At 53.2% G+C, this 27,860-nt stretch overlaps 2 protein-coding genes across 3 annotated transcripts in view; both read right to left on the bottom strand.

Moving 5' to 3' along the window:
- LOC119967981 overlaps positions 1 to 27,860 on the bottom strand; it is a 94,882-nt gene that overhangs the window by 37,458 nt on the left and 29,564 nt on the right. The window lies entirely within an intron of this gene.
- On the bottom strand, positions 399 to 27,595 carry LOC119967801 (CD276 antigen-like). Of its 2 annotated transcripts, XM_038800803.1 has the most exons (5): positions 26,669 to 27,595; positions 23,694 to 23,935; positions 21,139 to 21,480; positions 12,180 to 12,539; positions 399 to 823 (listed from the first exon to the last, which is right to left on the bottom strand). In XM_038800803.1, exons 2-5 carry the CDS (start codon positions 23,809 to 23,811, stop codon positions 708 to 710), a joined length of 936 nt encoding a protein of 311 aa, XP_038656731.1. In that variant the 5' UTR covers positions 23,812 to 23,935; positions 26,669 to 27,595; the 3' UTR covers positions 399 to 707. The 2 variants fall into 2 exon arrangements, with proteins under 2 accessions (XP_038656731.1, XP_038656732.1); XM_038800804.1 differs by lacking the exon at positions 26,669 to 27,595 and having other exon boundaries at positions 23,694 to 23,977.

Here is a 27,860-nt window from a genome sequence, read left to right as displayed (position 1 = left end):
ACGTACATAGCAGACAAAACAATAATCGAGAAAGTACATTGACAATGGTGCATCAACAAATAGTGATTGGTTGCAGTGCGGAACAAGGCCAAACAAGAGCAGCAAAGGGCGTCATGAATAGCGTTCTTACAGGGAACAGATCAGTCCGAGGGAGAGTCGTTGAGGAGTCTAGTAGCTGTGGGGAAGAAGCTGTTCCCATGTCTAGATGTGCGAGTCTTCAGAATTCTGTACCTTCTGCCTGATGGAAGGGTCTGGAAGAAGGCAATGCCAGGGTGGGAGGGGTCTCTGATAATGCTGTCTGCCTTCCTGAGGCAGCGGGAGGTGTAGACAGAATGAATGTGGGGGTGGGAAGCTTGTGTGATGCACTGGGCTGAGTTCACCACACTCTGCAGTTTCTTGCACAATCTTGGGCCTGAGCAGTTGCCATACCAAACTGTGATGCAGCCTGATAGGATGCTCTCTATCGCACATCTGTCGAGGCACTTTCCTCCCGACTGCCCTGCTCGTAGTCTGACAGAAGGACCACATGCAAGTTCCACCCCCCACCCCCCCAGGTGTCGGAAATCCAACAAGAAGAAGCAAGTTAAACTATTCTCCCATGGGTTTCCTCTGGAGAAGAGAGCTGGAGAGACGGGGTCAGTGGTAGATTTGGAAACAATGGCTTTCGGCTCGGTGAGCATCGGCGACTTTCCAGAACTTTCCGTCTTTCACACAGTCGGCTTCACCGGTCTGCACTTTTGAATGTAGGCGAGCAGAGCGAGGAGCAGCAGCAGATTCAAGACGCTCCCAATTACCACAAGTCGGGCCCTGGTTTCGCGTCGACCTGCGGGGAGGGGGGGATGGAGAGAGAGAGAGAGAGAGAGAGATTGGTGAGAGCGGAGAGGGAGACAGATTCAGTCGAAGCCAAGGCTATCATGATCAGGAACTGAGGGACGTCACGGAGGCATCGTGAGGATCAGTATTTGGGCCACAATTGTTCACCATCTATATCAATAATATGGATGTGGGCCCAAATATTTCCAAGTTTGTGGATAATACAAATCTAGGCGGGAATGTGTGTTATGAGGAAGATGTAAAGCGGATTTGGACAGGTTGAGTGAGTGGGCAGGAACACAGCAGATGGAACATGTGGGCGGCACGGTAGCACAGTGGTTAGCAGTCTTGCTTCACAGCTCCAGGGTCCCAGGTTCGATTCCCGGCTTGGGTCACTGTGTGGAGTCTGCACGTTCTTCCCGTGTCTGCGTGGATTTCCTCCAGCTGCTCCGGTTTCCTCCCACAAGTTCCAAAAGACGTGCTTGTTAGGTGAATTGGACATTCTGAATTCACCCTCTGTGTACCGAACGGGCGCCGGAATGTGGCGACTAGGGAATTTTCACAGTAACTTCATTGCAGTGTTAATGTAAGCCTACTTGTGACAATAATAAAGATTATTACTATTAATGTGAAAAAATGTGAGGTAATCCACTTTGGTAGAAGGAACAGGGCTGCAGACTATTTCCTAAATGCTAAGAAATTAGAAAGTGTAGATGTCCAGAGGGACCTGGGTGTCCTTGTCCATAAGTCACTAGAGGCTAACAAACTGGTGCAGCGAGCTGTTAGGAAGGTCAATGGAAGGTTAGCCTTTATCACAAGAGGATTTGAGTAGAGGAGAAGTGAGGCCTTGCTTCAATTGTATAGAATCCTGGTTAGACAGCACCTGTGCTGTTCTGGCCCCCTTACCCCAGAAAGGGTGCTATCGCCATCGAGGGAGTGTAACAAAGATTCACCAGACTTGTTCCGGGGGTGGCGGGACTGTCTGATGAAGAGAGATTGGGTAAACTGGGCCTGTATTCTCTAGCGTGTGGAAGAATGAGGTGATCTCACTCAAACCAACAAAATCCTGAAAGGAATAGACAGGGTCGGTGCAGGTGAGATGTTTCCCTGAGTTGGGAAGTCAAGAACCAGGAGACACAATTCCAAAATCTGGGAGATGCCACTAAGGCCGGACACGAGGAGAAATCTTGTTGAGGTTGGGGACTCTGGGTCTGTGCTCTTTGGAGTTTAGAAGGATGAGGGGTGGGGGGGGTGGGGGGATCTTATTGAAAGTTACAGGATACTGCGAGGCCTGGATAGAGTGGACGTGGAGAGGATGTTTCCACTTGTAGGAAAAACTAGAACCAAAGGACAGAATCTCAGAGTAAAGGGACGATCCTTTAAAACTGAGATGATGAGGAATCAGCCAGAAGTTGGTGAATCTGTGGACCTCTTTGCCGCAGAAGGCTGTGGAGGCCAAATCACTGAGTGTCTTTAAGACAGAGATAGATAGGTTCTTGATTAATAAGGGGATCAGGGATTATGGGGAGAAGGCAGGAGAATTGGGATGAGAAAAATATCAGCCATGATTGAATGGCGGAGCAGACTCGATGGGCTGAGTGGCCTAATTCTGCTCCCATTTCTTATGGTCTTACCCAGAGGCTGGTGAATCTTTGGAATTCTCTATCCCAGGGGGCAGTGGAAGCTCAGTCACTGAGTAAGTTTAAGGTAGAGTTGATTCATTTCTGATTGAGAATAATGTTAAGGGTTATGGGGACAGTGTGCGCAAAAAACATTGAAGTGTTCAAGCAACCGTGATTGTGTTGAATAGCGGAGCGGTTCCGATGGTCGAAATGGCCAACTCCTGCTTCTCTGTGGGCGAGGAGTTTCGGGGTTGGGTGAGGGGGTCACAAAGTTTCGGGAGGGGGTGAGGAGTCCCACAGTTTTGGGGGTTGGGTGAGGGGGTATCGGGGTTGGTTAGGGGATTTCGGGGTTGGGTTAGGGGGTTTCGGGGTTGGGTGAGGGGGTTTTGGGTTGGGTGAGGGGGTATCGGGGTTGGGTTAGGGGGTTTCGGGGCTGGGTTGGGGGGTTTCAGGTTTGGGTGAGGGGGTATCGGGGTTGGGTTAGGGGGTTTCGGGGTTGGGTTAGGGGGTTGGGGGGTTTCGGGGTTGGGTTGGGGGGTTTCAGGGTTGGGTGAGGGGGTATCAGGGTTGGGTTAGGGTGTTTCGGGTTGGGTGAGGGGGTTTCAGGGTTGGGGGTTTCAGGGTTGGGGGTTTCGGGGTTGGGTTGGTGGGGTTTCAGGGTTGGATGAGGGGGGTTTCAGGGTTGGGTGACGGGGTTTCAGGGTTGGGTTGGGTGAGGGGGGTTTCGGGGTTGGGTGAGGGGGTTTCGGGGTTGGGTGAGGGGGTGTTGGGGTTGGGTGAGGGGGTGTTGGGGTTGGGTGAGGGGGTGTTGGGGTTGGGTGAGGGGGTTTCGGGGTTGGGTGAGGGGGGTTTCGGGTTTGGGTGGGGGAGTTTCGGGGTTGGGTGAGGGGGTTTCGGGGTTGCGTGAGGGGGATTCAAGGTTGTGTGATGGGGGTTTCGGGGTTGGGTGAGGGGGTTTCGGGGTTGGGTGAGGGGGTTTCGGGGTTGGGTGAGGGGGTTTCGGGGTTGGGTGAGGGGGGTTTCGGGGTTGGGTGAGAGGGTTTCGGGGTTGGGTGAGGGGGTTTCGGGGTTGGGTGAGGGGGTTTCGGGGTTGGGTGAGGGGGTTTCGTGGTTGGGTGAGGGGGTTTAGGGGTTGGGTGAGGGGGTTTCGGGGTTGGGTGAGGGGGTTTCGGGGTTGGGTGAGGGGGTTTCGGGGTTGGGTGAGGGGGGTTCGGGGTTGGGTGAGGGGGTTTCGGGGTTGGGGGTTTCAGGGTTGGGGGTTTCGGGGTTGGGTTGGTGGGGTTTCAGGGTTGGGTGAGGGGGTTTCAGGGTTGGGTTGGGTGAAGGGGGTTTCGGGGTTGGGCGAGGGGTTTCGGGGTTGGGTGAGGGGGTGTTGGGGTTGGGTGGGGGGGTGTTGGGGTTGGGTGAGGGGGTGTTGGGGTTGGGTGAGGGAATTTCGGGTTGGGTGAGGGGGTTTCGGGGTTGCGTGAGGGGGATTCAAGGTTGTGTGATGGGGGTTTCGGGGTTGGGTGAGGGGGTTTCGGGGTTGGGTGAGGGGGGTTTCGGGGTTGGGTGAGGGGGTTTCGGGGTTGGGTGAGGGGGTTTCGGGGTTGGGTGAGGGGTTTCGGGGTTGGGTGAGGGGGTTTTCGGGGTTGGTGCGGGGTCGGGTTGGGTGAGGGGGTTTCGGGGTTGGGTGAGGGGGTTTCGGGGTTGGGTGAGGGGGTTTCGGGGTTGGGTGAGGGGGTTTCGGGGTTGGGTGAGGGGGTTTCGGGGTTGGGTGAGGGGGTTTCGGGGTTGGGTGAGGGGGTTTCGGGGTTGGGTGAGGGGGTTTCGGGGTTGGATGAGGGGGTTCGGGGTTGGGGTGAGGGGGTATCAGTGTTGGGGGGTTTCGGGGTTGGGTTGGGGGTTTCGGGGTTGGGTTTGGGGGGTTTTGGGGTTGGGTGAGGGGGTTTTGGGGTTGGGTGAGGGGGTTCGGGGTTGGGGGTTTCGGGGTTGGGTGAGGGGGTTTCGGGTTGGGTGTGGGGTTTCGGGGTTGGGTGAGGGGGTTTCGGGGTTGGGGGGGTTTCGGGTTTGGGTTGGGAGGGTTTCGGGGTTGGGGTTGGGTGAGGGGGTTTAGGGGTTGGGTGAGGGGGTTTCGGGGTTGGGTGAGGGGGTTTCGGGGTTGGGTGGAGGGGGGTTCGGGGTTGGGTGAGGGGGTTTCCGGGGTTGGGTGAGGGGGTTTCAGGGTTGGGTGAGGGAGTTTCAGGGTTGGGTGAGGGGGTTTCAGGGATTGGGGTGGGGGGGTTTCGGGGGTGGGGTGAGGGGGTTTCGGGGTTGGGTGAGAGGGTTTCGGGGTTGGGGTGAGGGGTTTTCGGGGTTGGGTGAGGGGGTTTCGGGGTTGGGTGAGGGGGTTTCGTGGTTGGGTGAGGGGGTTTAGGGGTTGGGTGAGGGGGTTTCGGGGTTGGGTGAGGGGGTTTCGGGGTTGGGTGAGGGGGTTTCGGGGTTGGGTGAGGGGGTTTCGGGGTTGGGTGAGGGGGTTTCGGGGTTGGGGGTTCAGGGTTGGGGGTTTCGGGGTTGGGTTGGTGGGGTTTCAGGGTTGGGTGAGGGGGTTTCAGGGTTGGGTTGGGTGAAGGGGGGTTTCGGGGTTGGGGGAGGGGTTTCGGGGTTGGGTGAGGGGGTTTTTGGGGTTGGGTGGGGGGTGTTGGGGTTGGGTGAGGGGGGTGTTGGGGTTGGGTGAGGGAATTCGGGGTTGGGTGAGGGTGTTTCGGGGTTGCGGTGAGGGGGATTCAAGGTTGTGTGGATGGGGGTTTTCGGGGTTGGGTGAGGGGGTTCGGGGGTTGGGTGAGGGGGTTTCGGGTTGGGTGAGGGGGGTTTCGGGGTTGGGTGAGGGGGTTTCGGGGTTGGGTGAGGGGGTTCGGGGTTGGGTGAGGGGGTTTCGGGGTTGGGTGAGGGGGTTTCGGGGTTGGGTGAGGGGGTTTCGGGTTGGGTGAGGGGTTTCGGGGTTGGGTGAGGGGGTTTCGGGTTGGGTGAGGGGTTTCGGGGTTGGGGTGAGGGGGTTTCGGGGTTGGGTGAGGGGGTTTCGGGGTTGGGTGAGGGGGTTTCGGGGTTGGGTGAGGGGGTATCAGTGTTGGGGGGTTTCGGGGTTGGGTTGGGGGTTTGGGGTTGGGTTGGGGGTTTTGGGGTTGGGTGAGGGGGTTTCGGGGTTGGGTGAGGGGGTTTCGGGGTTGGGGGGTTTCGGGGTGGGTGAGGGGGTTTCGGGTTGGGTGTGGGGGTTTCGGGGTTGGGTGAGGGGGTTTCGGGGTTGGGGGGTTTCGGGTTTGGGTTGGGAGGGTTTCGGGGTTGGGTTGGGGGGGGTTTAGGGGGTGAGGGGGTGTTCGGGGTTGGGTGAGGGGGTTTCGGGGTTGGGTGGGGGTTTCGGGGTTGGGTGAGGGGGTTTCGGGGTTGGGTGAGGGGGTTTCAGGGTTGGGTGAGGGGGTTTCAGGGTTGGGTGAGGGGGTTTCAGGGTTGGGTGGGGGGGTTTCGGGGTGTGGGGAGGGGGTTTTCGGGGTTGGGTGAGGGGGTTTCGGGGTTGGGTGAGGGGGTTTCGGGGTTGGGTGAGGGGGTTTCGGGGTTGGGGGTTGTTGGGGTTTGGGGTTGGGTTGGTGGGGTTTCAGGGTTGGGTGAGGGGGTTTCAGGGTTGGGTTGGGTGAAGGGGGTTCGGGGTTGGGCGAGGGGTTTCGGGGTTGGGTGAGGGGGTGTTGGGGTTGGGTGGGGGGGGTGTTGGGGTTGGGTGAGGGGGTGTTGGGGTTGGGTGAGGGAATTTCGGGGTTGGGTGAGGGGGTTTCGGGGTTGCGTGAGGGGGATTCAAGGTTGGTGATGGGGGTTTCGGGTTGGGTGAGGGGGTTTCGGGGTTGGGTGAGGGGGTTTCGGGGTTGGGTGAGGGGGGTTTCGGGGTTGGGTGAGGGGGTTGTCGGGTTGGGTGAGGGGGTTTCGGGGTTGGGTGAGGGGGTTTCGGGGTTGGTTGAGGGGGTTTCGGGGTTGGGTGAGGGGGTTTCGGGGTTGGGTTGAGGGGGTTTCGGGGTTGGGTGAGGGGGTTTCGGGGTTGGGTGAGGGGGTTTCGGGGTTGGTGAGGGGGTTTCGGGGTTGGGTGAGGGGGTTTCGGGGTTGGGTGAGGGGGTTTCGGGGTTGGGTGAGGGGGTTTTCGGGGTTGGGTGAGGGGGTATCAGTGTTGGGGGGTTTCGGGGTTGGGTTGGGGGTTTCGGGGTTGGGTTGGGGGGTTTTGGGGTTGGGTGAGGGGGTTTCGGGGTTGGGTGAGGGGGTTTCGGGGTTGGGGGGTTTCGGGGTTGGGTGAGGGGGTTTCGGGGTTGGGTGTGGGGGTTTCGGGGTTGGGTGAGGGGGGTTTTCGGGTTGGGGGGTTTCGGGTTTTGGGTGGGAGGGTTTCGGGGTTGGGTTGGGTGAGGGGGTTCGGGGTTGGGTGAGGGGGGTTTCGGAGTTGGGTGAGGGATTTTCGGGGTTGGGTGAGGGGGTTTCGGGGTTGGGTGAGGGGGTTTCAGGGTTGGGTGAGGGGGTTTCAGGGTTGGGTGAGGGGGTTTCAGGATTGGGTGTGGGGGTTTCGGGGTTGGGTGAGGGGGTTTCGTGGTTGGGTTAGGGGGTTTCGGGGTTGGGTTGGGCGAGGGGGTTTCGGGGTTGGGTGAGGGGGTTTTGGGGTTGGGTGAGGGGGTTTCGGGGTTGGGTGAGGGGGTTTCGGGGTTGGGGGAGGGGGTTTCGGGGTTGGGTGGGGGGTTTCGGGGTTGGGTGAGGGGGTTTCGGGGTTGGGTGAGGGGTTTCGGGGTTGGGTGAGGGGGTTTTGGGGGCATTGGGTTGAGGGATTTTGGGTTGGGTGAGGGGGGTTTTGGGGTCGGGAGAGGGGGTTTCGGGGTTGGGTGAGGGGGTTTCGGGGTTGGGTGAGGGGGTTTCGGGTTTGGGTGAGGGGGTTTCGGGGTTGGGTGAGGGGGTTTCGGGGTTGGGTGAGGGGGTTTCGGGGTTGGGTGAGGGGGTTTCGGGGTTGGGTGAGGGGGGTTTCGGGGCTGGGTGGGGGGGGTTTCGGGGTTGGGTGAGGGGGTTTCGGGGTTGGGTGAGGTGGTTTTGGTGTTGGGTGAGGGGGTTTCGGGGTTGGGTGAGGGGGTTTCGGGGTTGGGGGGTTTCGGGGTTGGGTGAGGGGGTTTCGGGGTTGGGTGAGGGGGTTTCGGGGTTGGGGGGTTTCGGGGTTGGGTGAGGGGGTTTCGGGGGTTGGGTGAGGGGGTTTCGGGGTTGGGTGAGGGGGTTTCGGGGTTGGGGGGTTTCGGGGTTGGGTGAGGGGGTTTCGGGGTTGGGTGAGGGGGTTTCGGGGTGGGTGAGGGAGTTTCGGGCTTGGGTGAGGGAGTTTCGGGCTTGGGTGAGGGAGTTTCGGGTTTGGGTGAGGGGGTGTTGGGGTTGGGTGAGGGGGGTTTCGCGGTTGGGTGAGGGGGTTTCGGGGTTGGGTGAGGGGGTTTCGGGGTTGGGTGAGGGGGTTTCGGGGTTGGGCGAGGGGGTTTCGGGGTTGGGTGAGGGGGTTTCGGGGTTGGGTGAGGGGGTTTCGGGGTTGGGCGAGGGGGTTTCGGGGTTGGGCGAGGGGGTTTTGGGGTTGGGTGAGGGGGTTTTGGGGTTGGGTGAGGGAGTTTCGGGGTTGGGTGAGGGGGTTTCGGGGTTGGGTGAGGGAGTTTCGGGGTTGGGTGAGGGAGTTTCGGGGTTGGGTGAGGGGGTTTCGGGGTTGGGTGAGGGGGTTTCGGGGTTGGGCGAGGGGGTTTCGGGGTTGGGTGAGGGTGTCTCAGTGTTCGGGGTGGTTGAGGAGTCCCACAGTTTGGGGGGGGGGTAGGTGAGTGGTCCCACAGTTTTTTTGGGGGGGAGGGTTGCTGGTGGTGAGGGATCCCACATTTTCGGGGTGAGGGGTCTCAGAGTTTGGGGAGGGGTAAATAGGAGAATGGGAGTGGTGAGCACTCCCAGTTTGCTCTGATAGCTAAAAGCCCAATCCACAGCCCCAGTGACACGATGAATCCGGATTGGAGTGGGGCCCATCGCACCGGAATAGCGCCCACTTCCCCGAGTGCTCAGCGCCCCATCACCCGGGAGCCCACTTGAGCCGATGCCAATGGGCTGCTTGGCTCTGTTAACAATCCAGAGGCCTTTGGAGGTTCTGCGTTTTAACTTGGACCCTGACCCCTCAAATTGTCGTTTACGATATTCTACCTGTCGCCTTGGTACCCAGGTAGATCACAGCGACTGAATGGTGCCCCACCCCGCACAGATTCCTCTCCAGCCACGGTGAGATATCCTTAACCGCACGCTGGTTCCCCCAGACCAGGGAACCATCGCAGCCTCCTGCTCCTGACCATTGACCAACTCCACAGTGCTGGCCAACCTAAGGAGGCCGGACTGCCTCTTGGGACAAAGTGTCCAGGTGACCACCTCAGATCACAGCTCAGTGCTTACCCGGAGTCAGACCAGAACAGGAATGCGTTCCCCACATTCCCAGCGAGTAAAGTCATGGCACACACCGGCATTCCTCACTCCGGCCAAATTGATTAGTGAGGTAGTTACTGATTAACCAGTTTACGGCCTGCGGTCTGAGAGACAAAAGAACACTCACCAACCAGTGAAAAGTGAAAGAATAAACCTCAGCAACTCCTCCCAAACTCGGCACTGAATTCCTCACTTGGCGCAGTGTTCGCAAAGCACCTCAGAGGACTGAGATTGTAGGGGACGGAGGAGGTTACAGAGATAGGGAGGGTTGTAGGGTCTGGAGGAGGTTACAGAGATAGGGAGGGTTGTAGGGTCTGGAGGAGGTTACAGAGATAGGGAGGGTAGTAGGGGACTGGAGGACGTTACAGAGATACGGAGGGTTGAAGGGTCTGGAGGAGGTTACAGAGATAGGGAGGTTTGTCGGGACTGGAGGAGGTTACAGAGATAGGGAGGGTTGTAGGGTCTGGAGGAGGTTATAGAGATAGGGAGGTTTGTCGGGACTGGAGGAGGTTACAGAGATAGGGAGGGTTGTAGGGTCTGGAGGAGGTTACAGAGATAGAGAGGTTTGTCGGGACTGGAGGAGGTTACAGAGATAGGGAGGGTTGTAGGGTCTGGAGGAGGTTACAGAGCTAGGGAGGGTTGTAGGGGCTCGAGGAGGTTACAGACATTGGGAGGGTTGTAGCGGCTGGAGGAGTTTACAGAGATAGGGAGGGTTGTAGGGGCTGGAGGAGGTTACAGAGACAGGGGCGGTTTTAGGATCTGGAGGAGGTTACAGAGATAGGGAGGGTTGTAGGGGCTGGAGGAGTTTACAGAGATAGGGAGGGTTGTAGGGCTGGAGGAAGTTACAGAGATAGGGAGGGTTGTAGGGTCTGGAGGAGGTTACAGAGATAGGGAGGTTTGTCGGGACTGGAGGAGGTTACAGAGATAGGGAGGGTTGTAGGGTCTGGAGGAGGTTACAGAGATAGGGAGGTTTGTCGGGACTGGAGGAGGTTACAGAGATAGGGAGGGTTGTAGGGTCTGGAGGAGGTTACAGAGCTAGGGAGGGTTGTAGGGGCCTGAGGAGGTTACAGACATTGGGAGGGTTGTAGCGGCTGGAGGAGTTTACAGAGATAGGGAGGGTTGTAGGGGCTGGAGGAGGTTACAGAGACAGGGGCGGTTTTAGGATCTGGAGGAGGTTACAGAGATAGGTAGGGTTGTAGGGGCTGGAGGAGTTTACAGAGATAGGGAGGGTTGTAGGGCTGGAGGAAGTTACAGAGATAGGGAGGATTGTAGGGGCTGGAGGAGGTTACAGAGATAGGGAGGGTTGTAGGGGCTGGAGGTTACAGAGATAGGGAGGGTTGTAGGGGCTGGAGGAGGTTACAGAGATATGGACTAGGAGCAGGAGTAGGCTATATGGCCCCTCGAGCCTGCTCCGCCATTCAATGAGATCATGGCTGATCTTTTGTGGGTTTAGCTCCACTTTCCGGCCCGAACACCATAACCCTTAATCCCTTTATTCTTCAAATAACTATCGATCTTTATCTTAAAAACATTTAATGAAGGAGCCTCAACTGCTTCACTGGGCGAGGAATTCCATAGATTCACAACCCTTTGGGTGAAGAAGTTCCTCCTAAATTCAGTCCTAAATCTACTTCCCCTTATTTTCAGGCTATGCCCCCTAGTTCTGCTTTCACCCGCCAGTGGAAACAACCTGCCCGCATCTATCCTATCTATTCCCTTCATAATTTTAAATGTTTCTATAAGATCCCCCCTCATCCTTCTAAATTCCAACGAGTACAGTCCCAGTCTACTCAACCTCTCCTCGTAATCCAACCCCTTCAACTCTGGGATTAACCTAGTGAATTTCCTCTGCACACCCTCCAGCGCCAGTACGTCCTTTCTCAAGTAAGGAGACCAAAACTGAACACAATACTCCAGGTGTGGCCTCACTAACACCTTATACAATTGCAACATAACCTCCCTAGTCTTAAACTCCATCCCTCTAGCAATGAAGGACAAAATTCCATTTGCCTTCTTAATCACCTGTTGCACCTGTAAACCAACTTTCTGTGACTCATGCACTAGCACACCCAAGTCTCTCTGCACAGTGGCATGCTTTAATATTTTATCATTTAAATAATAATCCCTTTTGCTGTTATTCCTACCAAAATGGATAACCTCACATTTGTCAACATTGTATTCCATCTGCCAGACCCTAGCCTATTCACTTCACCAAATCCCTCTGCAGACTTCCAGTATCCTCTGCACTTTTTGCTTTACCACTCATCTTAGTGTCGTCTGCAAACTTGGACACATTGCCCTTGGTCCCCAACTCCAAATCATCTATGTAAATTGTGAACAATTGTGGGCCCAACACGGATCCCTGAGGGACACCACTAGCTACTGATTGCCAACCAGAGAAACACCCATTAATCCCCACTCTTTGCTTTCTATTAATTAACCAATCCTCTATCCATGCTACTACTTTACCCTTAATGCCACACATCTTTATCTTATGCAGCAACCTTTTGTGTGGCATCTTGTCAAAGGCTTTCTGGAAATCCAGATATACCACATCCATTGGCTCCCCATTATCTACCGCTCTGGTAATGTCCTCAAAAAATTTCACTAAATTAGTTAGGCACGACATTCCCTTTATGAACCCATGCTGCGTCTGCCCAATGGTTGGAGGAGGTTACAGAGATAGGGAGGGTTGTAGGGGCTGGAGGGGGTTACAGAGATAAGGAGGGTTGTAGGGGCTGGAGGAGGTTACAGGGATCGGGAGGGTTGGAGGAGGTTACAGAGATAGGGAGGGTTGTAGGGGCTGGAGGGGGTTACAGAGATAAGGAGGGCTGTAGGGGCTGGAGGAGGTTACAGAGATAGGGAGGGTTGTAGGGGCTGGAGGGGGTTACAGAGATAAGGAGGGCTGTAGGGGCTGGAGGAGGTTACAGAGATAGGGAGATTTGGAGGAGGTTACAGCGATAGGGAGAGTTGGAGGAGGTTACAGCGATAGGGAGTGTTAGAGAAGGTTACAGCGATAGGGAGTGTGTTGGAGGTGACTATGGAATGATTTGAAAATAAAGTGCGAGTTTTAAATTGGAAGTGTTGCAGGATTGGGTTCCTGGGTAGGTCAGTGAACACAGGGGATGGGTGAGGGGGACCTGCTGGATAGAGGGGCAACAGATTTTTAGATGATCCGAAGATTTCCGCGAAGAGAATATCCAGGAGGGAATGTTGTAAGAGTTGTGTTGGAAGGGTAGGGAGGAGGGTTTCAGTGAAGGGGGTGGTCATGGGTTACGATGTGAGGCCTACCTGCAGGCTGACCGCAGTCGTTGAGGCACGCACTCTCATTGGACCTCCTCCTGTCTGTACTTGTGTTGCCCTCCCCCTGGCCACACATCTGGCCGCTCGCCACACTCTGGTTTATCCTGGCATTGGTGACTTCACACAACAGCTGCCATTCCAGACCGCTTGGCACCTCCAGCCAACTGTGCAGTTTGTAGGTCCCGTTGCTTGCTGCCACCGATCGATTCCTCGCCTCCCCGGGGTACTGGCTCCCGTTTGCCCACTGCCACTGTAGCCGTGACAGCGGGTAGCCACCCCCGGAGCTGCAGTTCAGGTTGACAGATGGGGGGGTAGTAGAGCAGGAGACTTCAGGTTGACTGTAGGGGGCTGGGGAGGGGGCGGCAGGAGTCACAGAATCACAAAGTTGCTGAAGCAAGCCATTCAGCCCATCAAGCCCTGTACAACAATCTAACCAACCCCCACCCCCGCCAACCACTCTATCCTTGGACCCCTGCTAGTTTATTCCCCTCAAGGTCCCATCCAATCTCCTTTGGAAATCATTCACAGTCTCCGCTTCCCCCACCCTAGTACAGTCTGAAGTCGTACAACACCAGGTTAAAGTCCAACAGGTTTGTTTGGAATCACTAGCTTTCGGAGCACAGCTCCTTCCTCAGGTGAGTTTCACCCTAGGAAAATCCAAAGTTGTTTTATTACGGTCAAGAGGATGACCAGGGTAAGATTAGGGCCCCTTAGGGACCAACGTGTCAAATTGTGGAACTGGAAGATATTGGTGAGGTTTTAAATGATTACTTTGCCTCTGTGTCACGAAGAAGAAGGATGATGCGGGATAGAAATCATACAGGCGCTTTGTGATTTATTTCAACAACTTATCATCGAGAGGGAGGGGGTATTCACAGATTTTTAAAAATTAATTTTGAGTACCCAATTAGTTTTTTCCAATTAAGGGGCAATTTAATGTGGCCAATCCACCTAACCTGCACACCTTTGGGTTGTGGGGGCGAAACCCACGCAAACACGGGGAGAATATGCAAACTCCACACGGACAGTGACCCAGAGCCGGGATTGAACCTGGGACCTCTGCGCCGTGAGGCTGCAGTGCTAACCACTGCGCCACCATGCTGCCTGGGTTATTAACAGATTTAACGGGCATAAAACTAGCTAAATCCCCAGGACCAGATGGGATGTATCCCAGGTTTCTCTGGGAGGCAAGGGAGGAGATTGCAGTGGCTTTGACAAGCATTTTCCAACCTTCTCTGGCCACAGGAGAGATACTAGAGAATAGCTAATGTGGTGCCATTATTCAAGAAGGGGAGTAGGGACAAACCAGGAAATTACAGGCCAGTGAGTCGAACTTCAGTGGGAGGGAAGCTACTGGAAAAAAACAGTGACAGAATTAATCTTCACTTGGAGAGGCAAGGATTGATCACGGATAGTCAGCATGGTTTTGTCAAAGGAACAGCATTCTTACAAATTTGATTGAAATTTTTGAGGAAGTGACTAGTTGTGTAGATGAGGGTCATGCAGTTGATGTAATCTACATGGACTTTAGCAAGGCTTTTGGCAAGGTACCGAATGGTAGATTGTTGCAAAAGTTTAAATCTCACGGGATCCAGGGTGAAGTAACCAATTGGATACAACATTGGCTTGGCGACCGAAGCCAAAGGGTGGGTGTGGAGGGTTGTTTTTCAAACTGGAGGCCTGTGACCAGCGGTGTGCCTCAGCGATCGGTGTTAGGTTCACTGTAGTTATTATTTATATCAATGATTTGGATGAGAATGTAGGAGGCATGGTTAGTAAGTTTGCAGATGACACCAAGATTAGTGCCATAGTGGATCGTGAAGAAGGTTATATAAGGTTGCAACAGGATCTTGACCAATTGGGCCAGTGGGCTGATGAATGGCAGATGGAGATTAATTTGGATAAATGTGAAGTGATGCATTTTGGTCGATCACATCAGGGCAGGACCTACTCAGTTAATGGTAGGGAGTTGAAAACAGCGCGAGAGGAGAGACAGCCAGGACATTGAAAACAGCGCGAGAGGAGAGACAGCCAGGACATTGAAAACAGCGCGAGAGGAGAGACAGCCGGGACATTGAAAACAGCGCGAGAGGAGAGACAGCCAGGACATTGAAAAGAGCGCGAGAGGAGAGACAGCCGGGACATTGAAAACAGCGCGAGAGGTAAGACAGTCGGGACATTGAAAACAGCGCGAGAGGAGAGACAGCCGGGACATTGAAAACAGCGCGAGAGGAGAGACAGCCAGGACATTGAAAACAGCGCGAGAGGAGAGACAGCCAGGACATTGAAAACAGCGTGAGAGGTAAGACAGCCGGGACATTGAAAACAGCGCGAGAGGAGAGACAGCCAGGACATTGAAAAGAGCGCGAGAGGAGAGACAGCCAGGACATTGAAAACAGCGCGAGAGGAGAGACAGCCGGGACATTGAAAACAGCGCGAGAGGTAAGACAGCCGGGACATTGAAAACAGCGCGAGAGGAGAGACAGCCGGGACATTGAAAAGAGCGCGAGAGGTAAGACAGCCGGGACATTGAAAACAGCGCGAGAGGTAAGACAGCCGGGACATTGAAAACAGCGCGAGAGGAGAGACAGCCAGGGCATTGAAAAGAGCGCGAGAGGAGAGACAGCCAGGACATTGAAAACAGCGCGAGAGGTAAGACAGCCGGGACATTGAAAAGAGCGCGAGAGGAGAGACAGCTGGGACATTGAAAACAGCGCGAGAGGTAAGACAGCCGGGACATTGAAAACAGCGCGAGAGGAGAGACAGCCAGGACATTGAAAAGAGCGCGAGAGGAGAGACAGCCAGGACATTGAAAACAGCGCGAGAGGAGAGACAGCTGGGACATTGAAAAGAGCGCGAGAGGAGAGACAGCCGGAACATTGAAAACAGCGCGAGAGGAGAGACAGCCGGGACATTGAAAAGAGCGCGAGAGGAGAGACAGCCGGGACATTGAAAACAGCGCGAGAGGAGAGACAGCTGGGACATTGAAAAGAGCGCGAGAGGAGAGACAGCTGGGACATTGAAAACAGCGCGAGAGGAGAGACAGCTGGAACATTGAAAAGAGCGCGAGAGGAGAGACAGCCGGGACATTGAAAACAGCGCGAGAGGAGAGACAGCCAGGACATTGAAAACAGCGCGAGAGGAGAGACAGCCAGGACATTGAAAAGAGCGCGAGAGGAGAGACAGCCAGGACATTGAAAAGAGCGCGAGAGGAGAGACAGCTGGGACATTGAAAAGAGCGCGAGAGGAGAGACAGCCAGGACATTGAAAACAGCGCGAGAGGAGAGACAGCCGGGACATTGAAAAGAGCGCGAGAGGAGAGACAGCCAGGACATTGAAAACAGCGCGAGAGGAGAGACAGCCGGGACATTGAAAAGAGCGCGAGAGGAGAGACAGCCAGGACATTGAAAAGAGCGCGAGAGGAGAGACAGCCAGGACATTGAAAAGAGCGCGAGAGGAGAGACAGCTGGGACATTGAAAAGAGCGGGAGGGGACACATTGAGAGCGGCGGAGTGCCAGTGGGAGCAAAGATAATATAAGGCGGGAACCGGAAGTACGACCCGCGGACTTTTGGGAAGGATTTTCTCCTAGCCAATAAATTGTGGTGGAGAGGATACCCGAGACACTACACGTGTAGTGTCTCCCACCCGCCCTCCTCCTCTAACCTAATAATAAGACCCATTGGGGTGAGCAGGTAAGTGCTATATTATATTATTATTTTTTTTATTTGTTTTATATTTGTTTACCAGAACTTGGTTGAAATTAAGTGGGATGGCAGGGAAGGTAGTGCAATGTTCCTCCTGCAGGATGTTTGAGGTGAGGGATGCTGTTAGTGTCCCTGCTGATTTTACCTGCAGGAAGTGCAGCCAGCTCCAGCTCCTACAAGACCGAGTTATGGTACTGGAGCTGGAGTTGGATGAACTTCGGATCATTCGGGAGGCAGAGATGGTCATAGATAGGAGCTTCAGGGAAGTAGTTACACCAAAGACTGGAGATAGATGGGTAACTGTAAGAGGGACTGGGAAGAAGCAGACAGTGCAGGGACCCCCTGCGGTCGTTCCCCTGAGTAACAAGTATACCGTTTTGGATACTTGTGGGGGGGACGACTTACCAGGGGTAAGCCATGGGGTGCGGGACTCTAGCACGGAGTCTGTCCCTGTTGCTCAGAAGGGAAGGGGGGAGAGGAGCAGAGCATTAGTAATTGGGGACTCAATAGTCAGGGGCACAGATAGGAGATTTTGTGGGAGCGAGAGAGACTCACGTTTGGTATGTTGCCTCCCAGGTGCAAGGGTAAGTGATGTCTCGGATCGTGTTTTTCGGGTCCTTAAGGGGGAGGGGGAGCAGCCCCAAGTCGTAGTCCACATTGGCACTAACGACATAGGTAGGAAAGGGGACAAGGATGTCAGGCAGGCCTTTAGGGAGCTAGGATGGAAGCTCAGAGCGAGAACAAACAAGAGTTGTTATCTCTGGGTTGTTGCCCGTGCCACGTGATAGTGAGACGAGGAATAGGGAGAGAGAGCAATTAAACACGTGGTTACAGGGATGGTGCAGGCGGGAGGGATTCAGATTTCTGGATAACTGGGGCTCTTTCTGGGGAAGGTGGGACCTCTATAGACAGGATGGTCTACATCTGAACCTAAGGGGCACCAATATCCTGGGGGGGAGATTTGTTAGTACTCTTTGGGGGGGTTTAAACTAATTCAGCAGGGGCATGGGAACCTGGATTGTAGTTTTGGGGTGCGAGAGATTGAGAGTAGAGAGGTCAGGAGCACAGATTTGACTTCGCAGGAGGACGGCAGTGTTCAGGTAGGTGGTTTGAAGTGTGTCTATTTCAATGCCAGGAGTATACGAAATAAGGCAGGGGAACTGTCAGCATGGGTTGGTACCTGGGACTTCGATGTTGTGGCCATTTCAGAGACATGGATAGAGCAGGGACAGGAATGGTTGTTGCAGGTTCCGGGGTTTAGGTGCTTTAGTAAAGTCAGAGAAGGGGGCAAAAGAGGGGGAGGTGTGGCGCTGCTAGTCAAGGACAGTATTACGGTGGCAGAAAGGGTGCAAGATGGGGACTCTACTTCCGAGGTAGTATGTGCTGAGGTTAGAAACAGGAAAGGAGAGGTCACCCTGTTGGGAGTTTTCTATAGGCCACCTAATAGTTCTAGAGATGTAGAGGAAAGGATGGCGAAGATGATTCTGGAAAAGAGCGAAAGTAACAGGGTAGTTGTTATGGGAGACTTTAACTTTCCTAATATTGACTGGAAAAGATATAGTTCGAGTACATTGGATGGGTCGTTCTTTGTACAATGTGTGCAGGAGGGTTTTCTGACACAATATGTTGACAGGCCAACAAGAGGTGAGGCCACTTTGGATTTGGTTTTGGGTAATGAACCAGGCCAGGGTTTAGATCTGGAGGTAAGTGAACACTTTGGAGACAGTGACCACAATTCGGTGACCTTTACATTAGTGATGGAAAGGGATAAGTATACCCCGCAGGGCAAGAGTTATAGCTGGGGGAAGGGCAATTATGATGCCATTAGACATGACTTAGGATGTGTAGGTTGGAGAAGTAGGCTGCAAGGGTTGGGCACACTGGATATGTGGAGCTTGTTCAAGGAACAGCTATTGCGTGTTCTTGATCAGTACGTACCAGTCAGACAGGGAGGAAAGGGTAGAGCGAGGGAACCGTGGTTTACCAAAGAAGTGGAATCTCTTGTTAAGAGGAAAAAGGAGGCCTATGTGAAGATGAGGCGTGAAGTTTCAGTTGGGGCGCTTGATAGTTACAGGGAAGCGAGGAAGGATCTAAAGAGAGAGCTAAGACGAGCAAGGAGGGGACATGAGAAGTCTTTGGCAGGTAGGATCAAGGAAAACCCAAAAGCTTTCTATAGGTATGTCAGGAATAAAAGAATGACTAGGGTAAGAGTAGGGCCAGTCAAGGACAGTGGTGGGAAGTTGTGTGTGGAGGCTGAGGAGATAAGCGAGATACTAAATGAATACTTTTTGTCAGTATTCACTCAGGAAAAAGATAATATTGTGGAGGAGAATGCTGAGACCCAGGCTATTAGAATAGATGGCATTGAGGTGAGTAGGGAAGAAGTGTTGGCAATTCTGGACAAGGTGAAAATAGATAAGTCCCCGGGGCCTGATGGGATTTATCCTAGGATTCTCTGGGAAGCCAGGGAAGAGATTGCTGAGCCTTTGGCTTTGATTTTTAGGTCATCATTGGCTACAGGAATAGTGCCAGAGGACTGGAGGATAGCAAATGTGGTCCCTTTGTTCAAGAAGGGGAGTAGAGATAACCCCGGTAACTATAGGCCGGTGAGCCTAACATCTGTGGTGGGTAAAGTCTTGGAGAGGATTATAAAAGATACGATTTATAATCATCTAGATAGGAATAATATGATTAGGGATAGTCAGCATGGTTTTGTGAAGGGTAGGTCATGCCTCACAAACCTTATCGAGTTCTTTGAGAAGGTGACTGAACAGGTGGACGAGGGTAAAGCAGTTGATGTGGTGTATATGGATTTCAGTAAAGCGTTTGATAAGGTTCCCCACGGTCGGCTATTGCAGAAAATACGGAGGCTGGGGATTGAGGGTGATTTAGAGATGTGGATCAGAAATTGGCTAGTTGAAAGAAGACAGAGAGTGGTGGTTGATGGGAAATGTTCAGAATGGAGTTCAGTTACGAGTGGCGTACCACAAGGATCTGTTCTGGGGCCGTTGCTGTTTGTCATTTTTATAAATGACCTAGAGGAGGGAGCAGAAGGATGGGTAAGTAAATTTGCAGACGACACTAAAGTCGGTGGAGTTGTAGACAGTGCGGAAGGATGTTGCAGGTTACAGAGTGACATAGATAAGCTGCAGAGCTGGGCTGAGAGGTGGCAAATGGAGTTTAATGTGGAGAAGTGTGAGGTGATTCACTTTGGAAAGAATAACAGGAATGCGGAATATTTGGCTAATGGTAAAATTCTTGGTAGTGTGGATGAGCAGAGGGATCTCGGTGTCCATGTACATAGATCCCTGAAAGTTGCCACCCAGGTTGATAGGGTTGTGAAGGCCTATGGTGTGATGGCCTTTATTGGTAGAGGGATTGAGTTCCGGAGCCATGAGGTCATGTTGCAGTTGTACAAAACTCTAGTACGGCCGCATTTGGAGTATTGCGTACAGTTCTGGTCGCCTCATTATAGGAAGGACGTGGAAGCTTTGGAACGGGTGCAGAGGAGATTTACCAGGATGTTGCCTAGTATGGAGGGAAAATCTTATGAGGAAAGGCTGATGGACTTGAGGTTGTTTTCGTTAGAGAGAAGAAGGTTAAGAGGTGACCTAATAGAGGCATACAAAATGATCAGAGGGTTAGATAGGGTGGACAGCGAGAGCCTTCTCCAGCGGATGGAGGTGGCTATCACGAGGGGACATAGCCTTAAATTGAGGGCAGTAAGAAGTCTTACAACACCAGGTTAAAGTCCAACAGGTTTGTTTCAAACACGAGCTTTCGGAGCACGGCTCCTTCTTCAGGTAAATTGAGGGGTAATAGATATAGGACAGAGGTCAGAGGTGGGTTTTTTTACGCAAAGAGTGGTGAGGCCGTGGAATGCCCTACCTGCAACAGTAGTGAACTCGCCAACATTGAGGGCATTTAAAAGTTTATTGGATAAGCTTATGGATGATAATGGCATAGTGTAGGTTAGATGGCCTTTAGTTTTTTTTTTCCATGTCGGTGCAACATTGAGGGCCGAAGGGCCTGTACTGCGCTGTATCGTTCTATGTTCTATGTTCTATGAGTTGAGTAGTTACAGAACAAAGAGATCTAGGGGTACAGGTTCATAGCTCCTTGAAGGTGGAGTCGCAGATGGACAGGAATTCACTTGCGAATCTGGAACTCACTACAGTGCAGAAGGAGGCCATTTGGCCCATCCAGTCTGCACCGACCCACTTAGACCCTCACTTCCACCCTATCCAATAACCCTTCCTAACCTTTTTTGGTCACTAAGGGCAATTTATCATGGCCAATCCAACTAATCTGCACATCTTTGGACTGTGGGAGGAAACCGGAGCACCTGGAGGAAACCCACGCAGACACAGGGAGAACGTGAAGACTCCACACAGACAGTGACCCAGCAGGGAATCAAACCTGGGACCCTGTGCTACCGTGCTGCCCTCAAACTGCTTGATTGGCTGGTAGGAATGTGGCGACTAGGGGCTTTTCACAGTAACTTCATTGAAGCCCACTCGTGACAATAAGCGATTTTCATTTCATTTTCATTTTAGAGGCGGAAACCCTCACAACGTTTAAGAAGTATTTAGATGAGCACATGAAATGCCATTGCTCACACTGCTGCCTCAAGGCGCCGAGGACCCGGATTAGATCCCAGCCCTGGGTCACTGTCCATGTGGAATTTGCACATTCTCCCCGAGTCTGCATGGGTCTCACCCCAACAACCCAAAGATGTGCAGGGTAGGTGGATTGGCCACACTAAATTGCCCCTTAACTGTAAAAAAATAATTGGGTACTCTATTGGACAGCATGGTAGCATAGTGGATAGCACTGCTGCTTCACAGCTCCAGGGTCCCGGGTTTCGATTCCCGGCTTGGGTTACTGTGCGGAGTCTGCACGTTCTCTCCGTGTCTGCGTGGGTCTCCTCCAGGAGCTCCGGTTTCCTCCCACAGTCCAAAGATGTGCAGGTTAGGTGGATTGGTCATTATAAATTACCCTTAGTGTCCAAAAAGGTCAGGTGGGGTTACGGGGATAAGGTGGAGGTGTGGACTTAAGTAGGGTGGTCTTTCCAAGGGCCGGTGCAGATTCGATGGGCCAAATGGCCTCCTTCTGCACTGTAGATTCTATGATTCTCCCCCGGCAGCCCAGGGACTGTTCCTTGCCTCCGTGGACTCAGGCCCACACAGCCAACATCAATGAGCTGAGGGTCGTCCTCCCACGTTCCGCGGTGTAACGTACCGGCCACTTGCAGCTCCTGCATCTCTTCGTGCTTCCACAGTACTGATCGTACGAAGCAGAGGTAGGGGCCCTCGTCCCGTGGGGAGACTGCGATCAACCTCAGAGACGCCACGCCCAGCCCCAGCCGCGATTCCTCCAGTGCCGTCCTGTTCTGGAACTGTGGGTGCTGGAACCCAGGTCGGGCTGCGCCACCGTGGTAACTATAGGCCAGCCGCAGCTCCGGCTCCCTCAAGGTCCACTCGATGATCAGGCCCTTAATGGGTGCTGGCTTGAACAGGCAGCCCAGGATCACGTCCTGCCCCAGCTGGGCAACATTTATGGCCTGGCCAGTACCTGTGTGTGCTGCAGAACACAACCAGAACAGGCAACATCAAAGCACCACAATCTAAACAACGCTATTCGACTCGCCGAGTCTTCAAATTTCCCAATACATCCAATTAATATCCCATCCAGTCTAATCCCACTCTCCCCCTCACTCCCCACACCCTTTAATATCCCACCCAGTCTAATCCCACTCTCCCCCTCACTCCCCACACCCTTTAATATCCCACCCAGTCTAACCCCACTCTCCCCCTCACTCCCCACACCCTTTAATATCCCACCCAGTCTAATCCCACTCTCTCCCTCACTCCCCACACCCTTTAATATCCCAGCCAGTCTAATCCCACTCACCCCTCACTCCCTACACCCTTTAATATCCCACCCAGTCTAATCCCACTGTCCCCCTCACTCCCCACACCCTTTAATATCCCAGCCAGTCTAATCCCACTCACCCCCTCACTCCCCACGCCCTTTAATATCCCAGCCAGTCTAATCCCACTCTCCCACTCACTCCCCACACCCTTAAATATCCCACCCAGTCTAATCCCACTCTCCCCCTCACTCCCCACACCCTTTAATATCCCAGCCAGTCTAATCCCACTCACCCCTCACTCCCTACACCCTTTAATATCCCACCCAGTCTAATCCCACTGTCCCCCTCACTCCCCACACCCTTTAATATCCCACCCAGTCTAATCCCACTCACCCCCTCACTCCCCACGCCCTTTAATATCCCAGCCAGTCTAATCCCACTCTCCCACTCACTCCCCACACCCTTAAATATCCCACCCAGTCTAATCCCACTCTCCCCCTCACTCCCCACACACTTTAATATCCCACCCAGTCTAATCCCACTCTCCCCCTCACTCCCCACACCCTTTAATATCCCACCCAGTCTAATCCCACTCTCCCCCTCACCCTTCAATATCCAACCCAGTCTAGTCCCACTCTCCCCCTCACTCCCCACACCCTTTAATATCCCACCCAGTCTAATCTCACTCCCCCCTCACTCTCTGCACCCTTTAATATCCCACCCAGTCTAAACCAACTCTCCCCCTCACTCCCCACACCCTTTAATATCCCGCCCAGTCTAATCCCACTCTCCCCCTCACTCCCCACACCCTTTAATGTCCCGCCCAGTCTAATCCCACTCTTCCCCTCACTCCCCACACCATTTAATATCCCGCCCAGTCTAATCCCACTCTCCCCCTCTCCCCACACCCTTTAATATCCCGCCCAGTCTAATCCCAGCTCCCCCTCACTCCCCGCACCCTTTAATATCCCACCCAGTCTAATCCCACTCTCCCCTCACTCCCCACACCCTTTAATATCCCGCCCAGTCTAATCCCAGCTCCCCCTCACTCCCCGCACCCTTTAATATCCCACCCAGTCTAATCCCACTCTCCCCCTCACTCCCCACACCCTTTAATATCCCACCCAGTCTAATCCCACTCTCCCCTCACTCCCCACACCCTTTAATATCCCGCCCAGTCTAATCCCACTCTCCCCACACCCTTTAATATTCCACCCAGACTAATCCCACTCTCCCCTCACTCCCCACACCCTTTAATATCCCGCCCAGTCTAATCCCACTCCCCCCTCATTCCCCACACCCTTTAATATCCAGCCCAGTCTAATCCCACTCCCCCCTCATTCCCCACACCCTTTAATATCCCGCCCAGTCTAATCCCACTCTCCCCTCACTCTCTGCACCCTTTAATATCCCGCCCAGTCTAATCCCACTCTCCCCTCACTCCCCACACCCTTTACTATCCCACCCAGCCTAAACCAACTCTCCCCCTCACTCCCCACACCCTTTAATATCCCACCCAGTCTAATCCCACTCTCCCCCTCACTCCCCACACCCTTTAATATCCCACCCAGTCTAATCCCACTCTCCCCCTACTCTCTGCACACTTTAATATCCCACCGGTCTAATCCCACTCTCCCCCTCACTCCCCACACCCTTTAATATCCCACCCAGTCTAATCCCACTCTCCCCTCACTCTCTGCACACTTTAATATCCCACCCAGTCTAATCCCACTCTCCCCCTCACTCCCCACACCCTTTAATATCCCACCCAGTCTAATCCCACTCTCCCCCTCACTCCCCACACCCTTTGATATCCCACCCAGTCTAATCCCACTCTTCCCCTCACTCCCCACACCCCTGAACATCACATTCAGTCCAATTGCACTCAGCTCCATCCCTCACAGACAGTTGGCTGACTTACCTGAACACAACAGGGACAAAAGTGTGAGAAGATTCTGCCGACGCTGGAAGGGAATGTTCATATTTGGCTGTTTATGTGTTGAACCTCCTTGTCTCTCTCCCTCTCTCACCCAGAACATGCCTGGTAAGTCCCCTTTCCAAACTCTCTCTCTCGCTCGCTCTCTCCGTCTCCAGTTGTCACTCGTTCATTCTCTCTCACTAGGTGGGGTTCATGATCCCGTCCCTCAGTCCATCTCGATCCATCTGCAGAGAAGCCAGAATCATCTGTTACACAGCATATTAGACCCGAGGGAACGCTGCACAGTCAGAGGGTCAGTACTGAGGGAGTGCTGCACTGTCAGAGGGTCAGTGCTGAGGGAATTCTGCACTGTCAGAGGGTCAGTACTGAGGGAGTGCTGCACTGTCAGAGGGTCAGTGCTGAGGGAATTCTGCACTGTCAGAGGGTCAGTACTGAGGGAATTCTGCACTGTCAGAGGGTCAGTACTGAGGGAATTCTGCACTGTCAGAGGGTCAGTACTGAGGGAGTGCTGCACTGTCAGAGGGTCAGTGCTGAGGGAGTGCTGCACTGTCAGAGGGTCAGTACTGAGGGAGCGCTGCACTGTCAGAGGGTCAGTACTGAGGGAATTCCGCACTGTCAGAGGGTCAGTGCTGAGGGAGTGCTGCACTGTCAGAGGGTCAGCACTGAGGGAGTGCTGCACTGTCAGAGGGTCAGTACTGAGGGAGTGCTGCACTATCAGAGGGTCAGTACTGAGGGAATTCTGCACTGTCAGAGGGTCAGTACTGAGGGAGTGCTGCACTGTCAAAGGGTCAGTACTGAGGGAGTGCTGCACTGTCAGAGGGTCAGTACTGAGGGAGCACTGCACTGTCAGAGGGTCAGTATGGAGGGAGCGCTGGACTGTCAGAGGGTCAGTACTGAGGGAATTCCGCACTGTCAGCGGGTCAGTACTGAGGGAGTGCTGCACTGTCAGAGGGTCAGTACTGAGGGAATTCTGCACAGTCAGAGGGTCAGTACTGAGGGAATTCTGCACAGTCAGAGGGTCAGTACTGAGGGAATTCTGCACAGTCAGAGGGTCAGTACTGAGGGAGTGCTGCACTGTCAGAGGGTCAGTACTGAGGGAGTGCTGCACTGTCACAGGGTCAGTACTGAGGGAGTGCTGCACTGTCAGAGGGTCAGTACTGAGGGAATTCTGCACAGTCAGAGGGTCAGTACTGAGGGAGTGCTGCACTGTCAGAGGGTCAGTACTGAGGGAGTGCTGCACTGTCAGGGTCAGTACTGAGGGAGTGCTGCACTGTCAGAGGGTCAGTGCTGAGGGAGTGCTGCACTGTCATAGGGTCAGTACTGAGGGAGTGCTGCACTGTCAGAGGGTCAGTACTGAGGGAGTGCTGCACTGTCAGAGGGTCAGTACTGAGGGAGTGCTGCACTGTCAGAGGGTCAGTACTGAGGGAGTGCTGCACTGTCAGAGGGTCAGTACTGAGGGAGCGCTGCACTGTCAGAGGGTCAGTACTGAGGGAGTGCTGCACTGTCAGAGGGTCAGTACTGAGGGAGTGCCTCACTGTCAGAGGGTCAGTACTGAGGGAGTGCTGCACTGTCAGAGGGTCAGTACTGAGGGAGTGCTGCATTGTCAGAGGATCAGTACTGAGGGAATTCTGCACTGTCAGAGATCAGTACTGAGGGAGTGCTACACTGTCAGAGAGTCAGTACTGAGGGAATTCTGCACAGTCAGAGGGTCAGTACTGAGGGAATTCTGCACAGTCAGAGGGTCAGTACTGAGGGAGTGCTGCTCTGTCAGAGGGTCAGTACTGAGAGAGTGCTGCACTGTCAGTGGGTCAGGGCTGTGGGAGCGCTGCACTGTCAGAGGGTCAGTACTGAGAGAATGCTGCACTGTCAGAGAGTCAGTACTGAGAGAGTGCTGCATGTCAGAGGGTCAGTACAGAGGGAGTGCTGCACTGACAGAGGGTCAGTACTGAGAGAGTGCTGCACTGTCAGAGGGTCAGTACTGAGGGAGTGCTGCACTGTCAGAGGGTCAGTACTGAGGGAGCGCTGCACTGACAGAGGGTCAGTACTGAGGGAAAGCTGCACTGTCAGAGGGTCAGTATTGAGAGAGTGCTGCACTGTCAGAGGGTCAGTACTGAGGGAAAGCTGCACTGTCAGTGGGTCAGTACTGAGGGAGTGCTGCACTGTCAGAAGGTCCGTACTGAGGGAGTGCTGCACTGTCAGAGGGTCAGTACTGAGGGAGTGCTGCACTGTCAGAGGGTCAGTACTGAGGGAGTGCTGCACTGTCAGAGGGTCAGTACTGAGGGAGTGCTGCACTGTCAGAGGGTCAGTACTGAGGGAGTGCTGCACTGTCAGAGGGTCAGTACTGAGGGAGTGCTGCACTGTCAGAGGGTCAGCACTGAGGGAGTGCTGCACTGTCAGAGGGTCAGTACTGAGGGAGCGCTGCACTGTCAGAGGGTCAGTACTGAGAGAGTGGTGCACCTCCATGCTTAGAAACCGCAAAGTATATTATGAAGTCCACCTGACCTATAACTTTTATGTTGAATTTGGCTAGGATGAGCACAAGAGCTTTCCCTTCAGTCTTCCCGGACACTTTAATCAAAATAAGCTTTATTCTAAGAACTTAGTTAACATATCACACAGCAAGATTTTAAAATTCAATTACAAACATAAAGACACCACAGAGCTGCAGTAATCCATGTATCACATTTAATGAATTCCCCCTTAACTGTTCCAATTCAAAAACAAAATTCAATAAACCAAAAAAGCCAAAACACTTCTTTTCTCTGTCCGTTGCCCACAGTAGTCGAACTGAAAAATAAAATGAAAAATAAACCTCACAGCTCAGCTCCAGTCACAAAATGACATCTCTGAAGCCATGTGATAAAATAAAAACCTTTCTTAAAGGGACATTCCATTGCACCTCTCCCCAAGAAAAAAAATGAACCATCAATTTACAACTTGACAATAAACATACATACATTTTAAAACACCATTACAGGCAAACAATAATGCAATCCATTTCAATTCTTTGTTTTCCACCATCTAACCTGCTTCTCTTCATCACATTCGGTTCAAAGCACCGGCTATCACGTTTTCTCGTCCTGCCACATGTTTCAGTTTTAAATTAAATGGCTGTAATAATAAACTCCATCGAAGCAGTCTGGCAGTTTTATTCTTGAATATCTCCTAAAACATCAGTGGATGATGATCAGTAAATATAATTGTTTCAGACGAATTGCTGGCAACATAAATGTGAAAACGTTGCAAAGCCAGCACCAAACTCAAAGTCTCCTTCTCAATCGTTGAATACTTCCTCTGGTTATCATTTAATATTTTGGTAAAATACTCAATAGGCCACTTTTGTCGTCTTCTTGCAAAAGCACAGCACCTATCCCCACATTACTCGCGTCGATAGCCACCTTGAACAAGTTTTGTGTAATTTGGGATGGCCAACACAGGAGCATTGGTTTACACAGCCTCCAGGCCGTCGAATGCCTGTTGGCACTCCGCTGTCCGCTGAAATTTGCTACGCTTCTTCAGCAAGTCCATCAGTGGAGTGCCCACACTGCTAAAATTCGGCAAAATGTTGTGATAAAAAACACTCCTGCCAAGAAATCTCATTATTTCCCTTTGTGTCGAGGGTACTGGAAACCCCCAATAACTTTTGGTTTCACATCCCGTGGGACCATCCGTCCATGTCCAATTGTATGGCCAAGGAACATAACTTGGGCTTTTCCAAATTCATTTTTGGCGAGGTTTACCACCAAACCCGCCTCCTGAAGTCGATCGAATAACTCCATCAGATGCTTCAAATGTTCTTTCAACGTCTGACTAAAAGTCAACAGATCGTCGATGTATACCGCACAATTGGGTAATCCTGAAACAACTTTGTTAGTTAACCGTTGAAATGTGGCTGGGGCGTTTTTCATGCCAAATGGCACAACTTTGAATTGGAATATACCATCTGGAGTCACAAAAGCTGAAATCTCCTTCGCCCTTTCGGATAAAATACCTGCCAGTAACCTTAAAGTAAATCCAATTTGGAGATAAAAGCTGATTGTCCCACTTTATCAATGCAATCCTCCAAACGTGGGCTAGGATAAGAGTCCGTTCTTGTAACTGCATTAACCTTTCTATTGTGCACACACAATCATTGGGTAGCATCCAGTT

This window comes from Scyliorhinus canicula, chromosome 6, assembly GCF_902713615.1.
Source record: "Scyliorhinus canicula chromosome 6, sScyCan1.1, whole genome shotgun sequence".
In the NCBI taxonomy this organism is placed as follows: domain Eukaryota; kingdom Metazoa; phylum Chordata; class Chondrichthyes; order Carcharhiniformes; family Scyliorhinidae; genus Scyliorhinus; species Scyliorhinus canicula.
Note: the sequence above shows the minus strand (reverse complement) of the source record. Positions and strands in the feature narration are given on the sequence as shown.

Coding starts and splice junctions, on each gene's coding strand:
- LOC119967801 (XM_038800803.1), bottom strand. CDS start 23,811: ATGTTCTGGGTGAGAGAGGGAGAGAGACAAGGAGGTTCAACACATAAA. Junction 21,481..23,693: donor TTTGTCCCTGTTGTGTTCAG/GTAAGTCAGCCA, acceptor TGTGTTCTGCAG/CACACACAGGTACTGGCCAG. Junction 12,540..21,138: donor GCAGGAGCTGCAAGTGGCCG/GTACGTTACACC, acceptor CCCCCTCCCCAG/CCCCCTACAGTCAACCTGAA.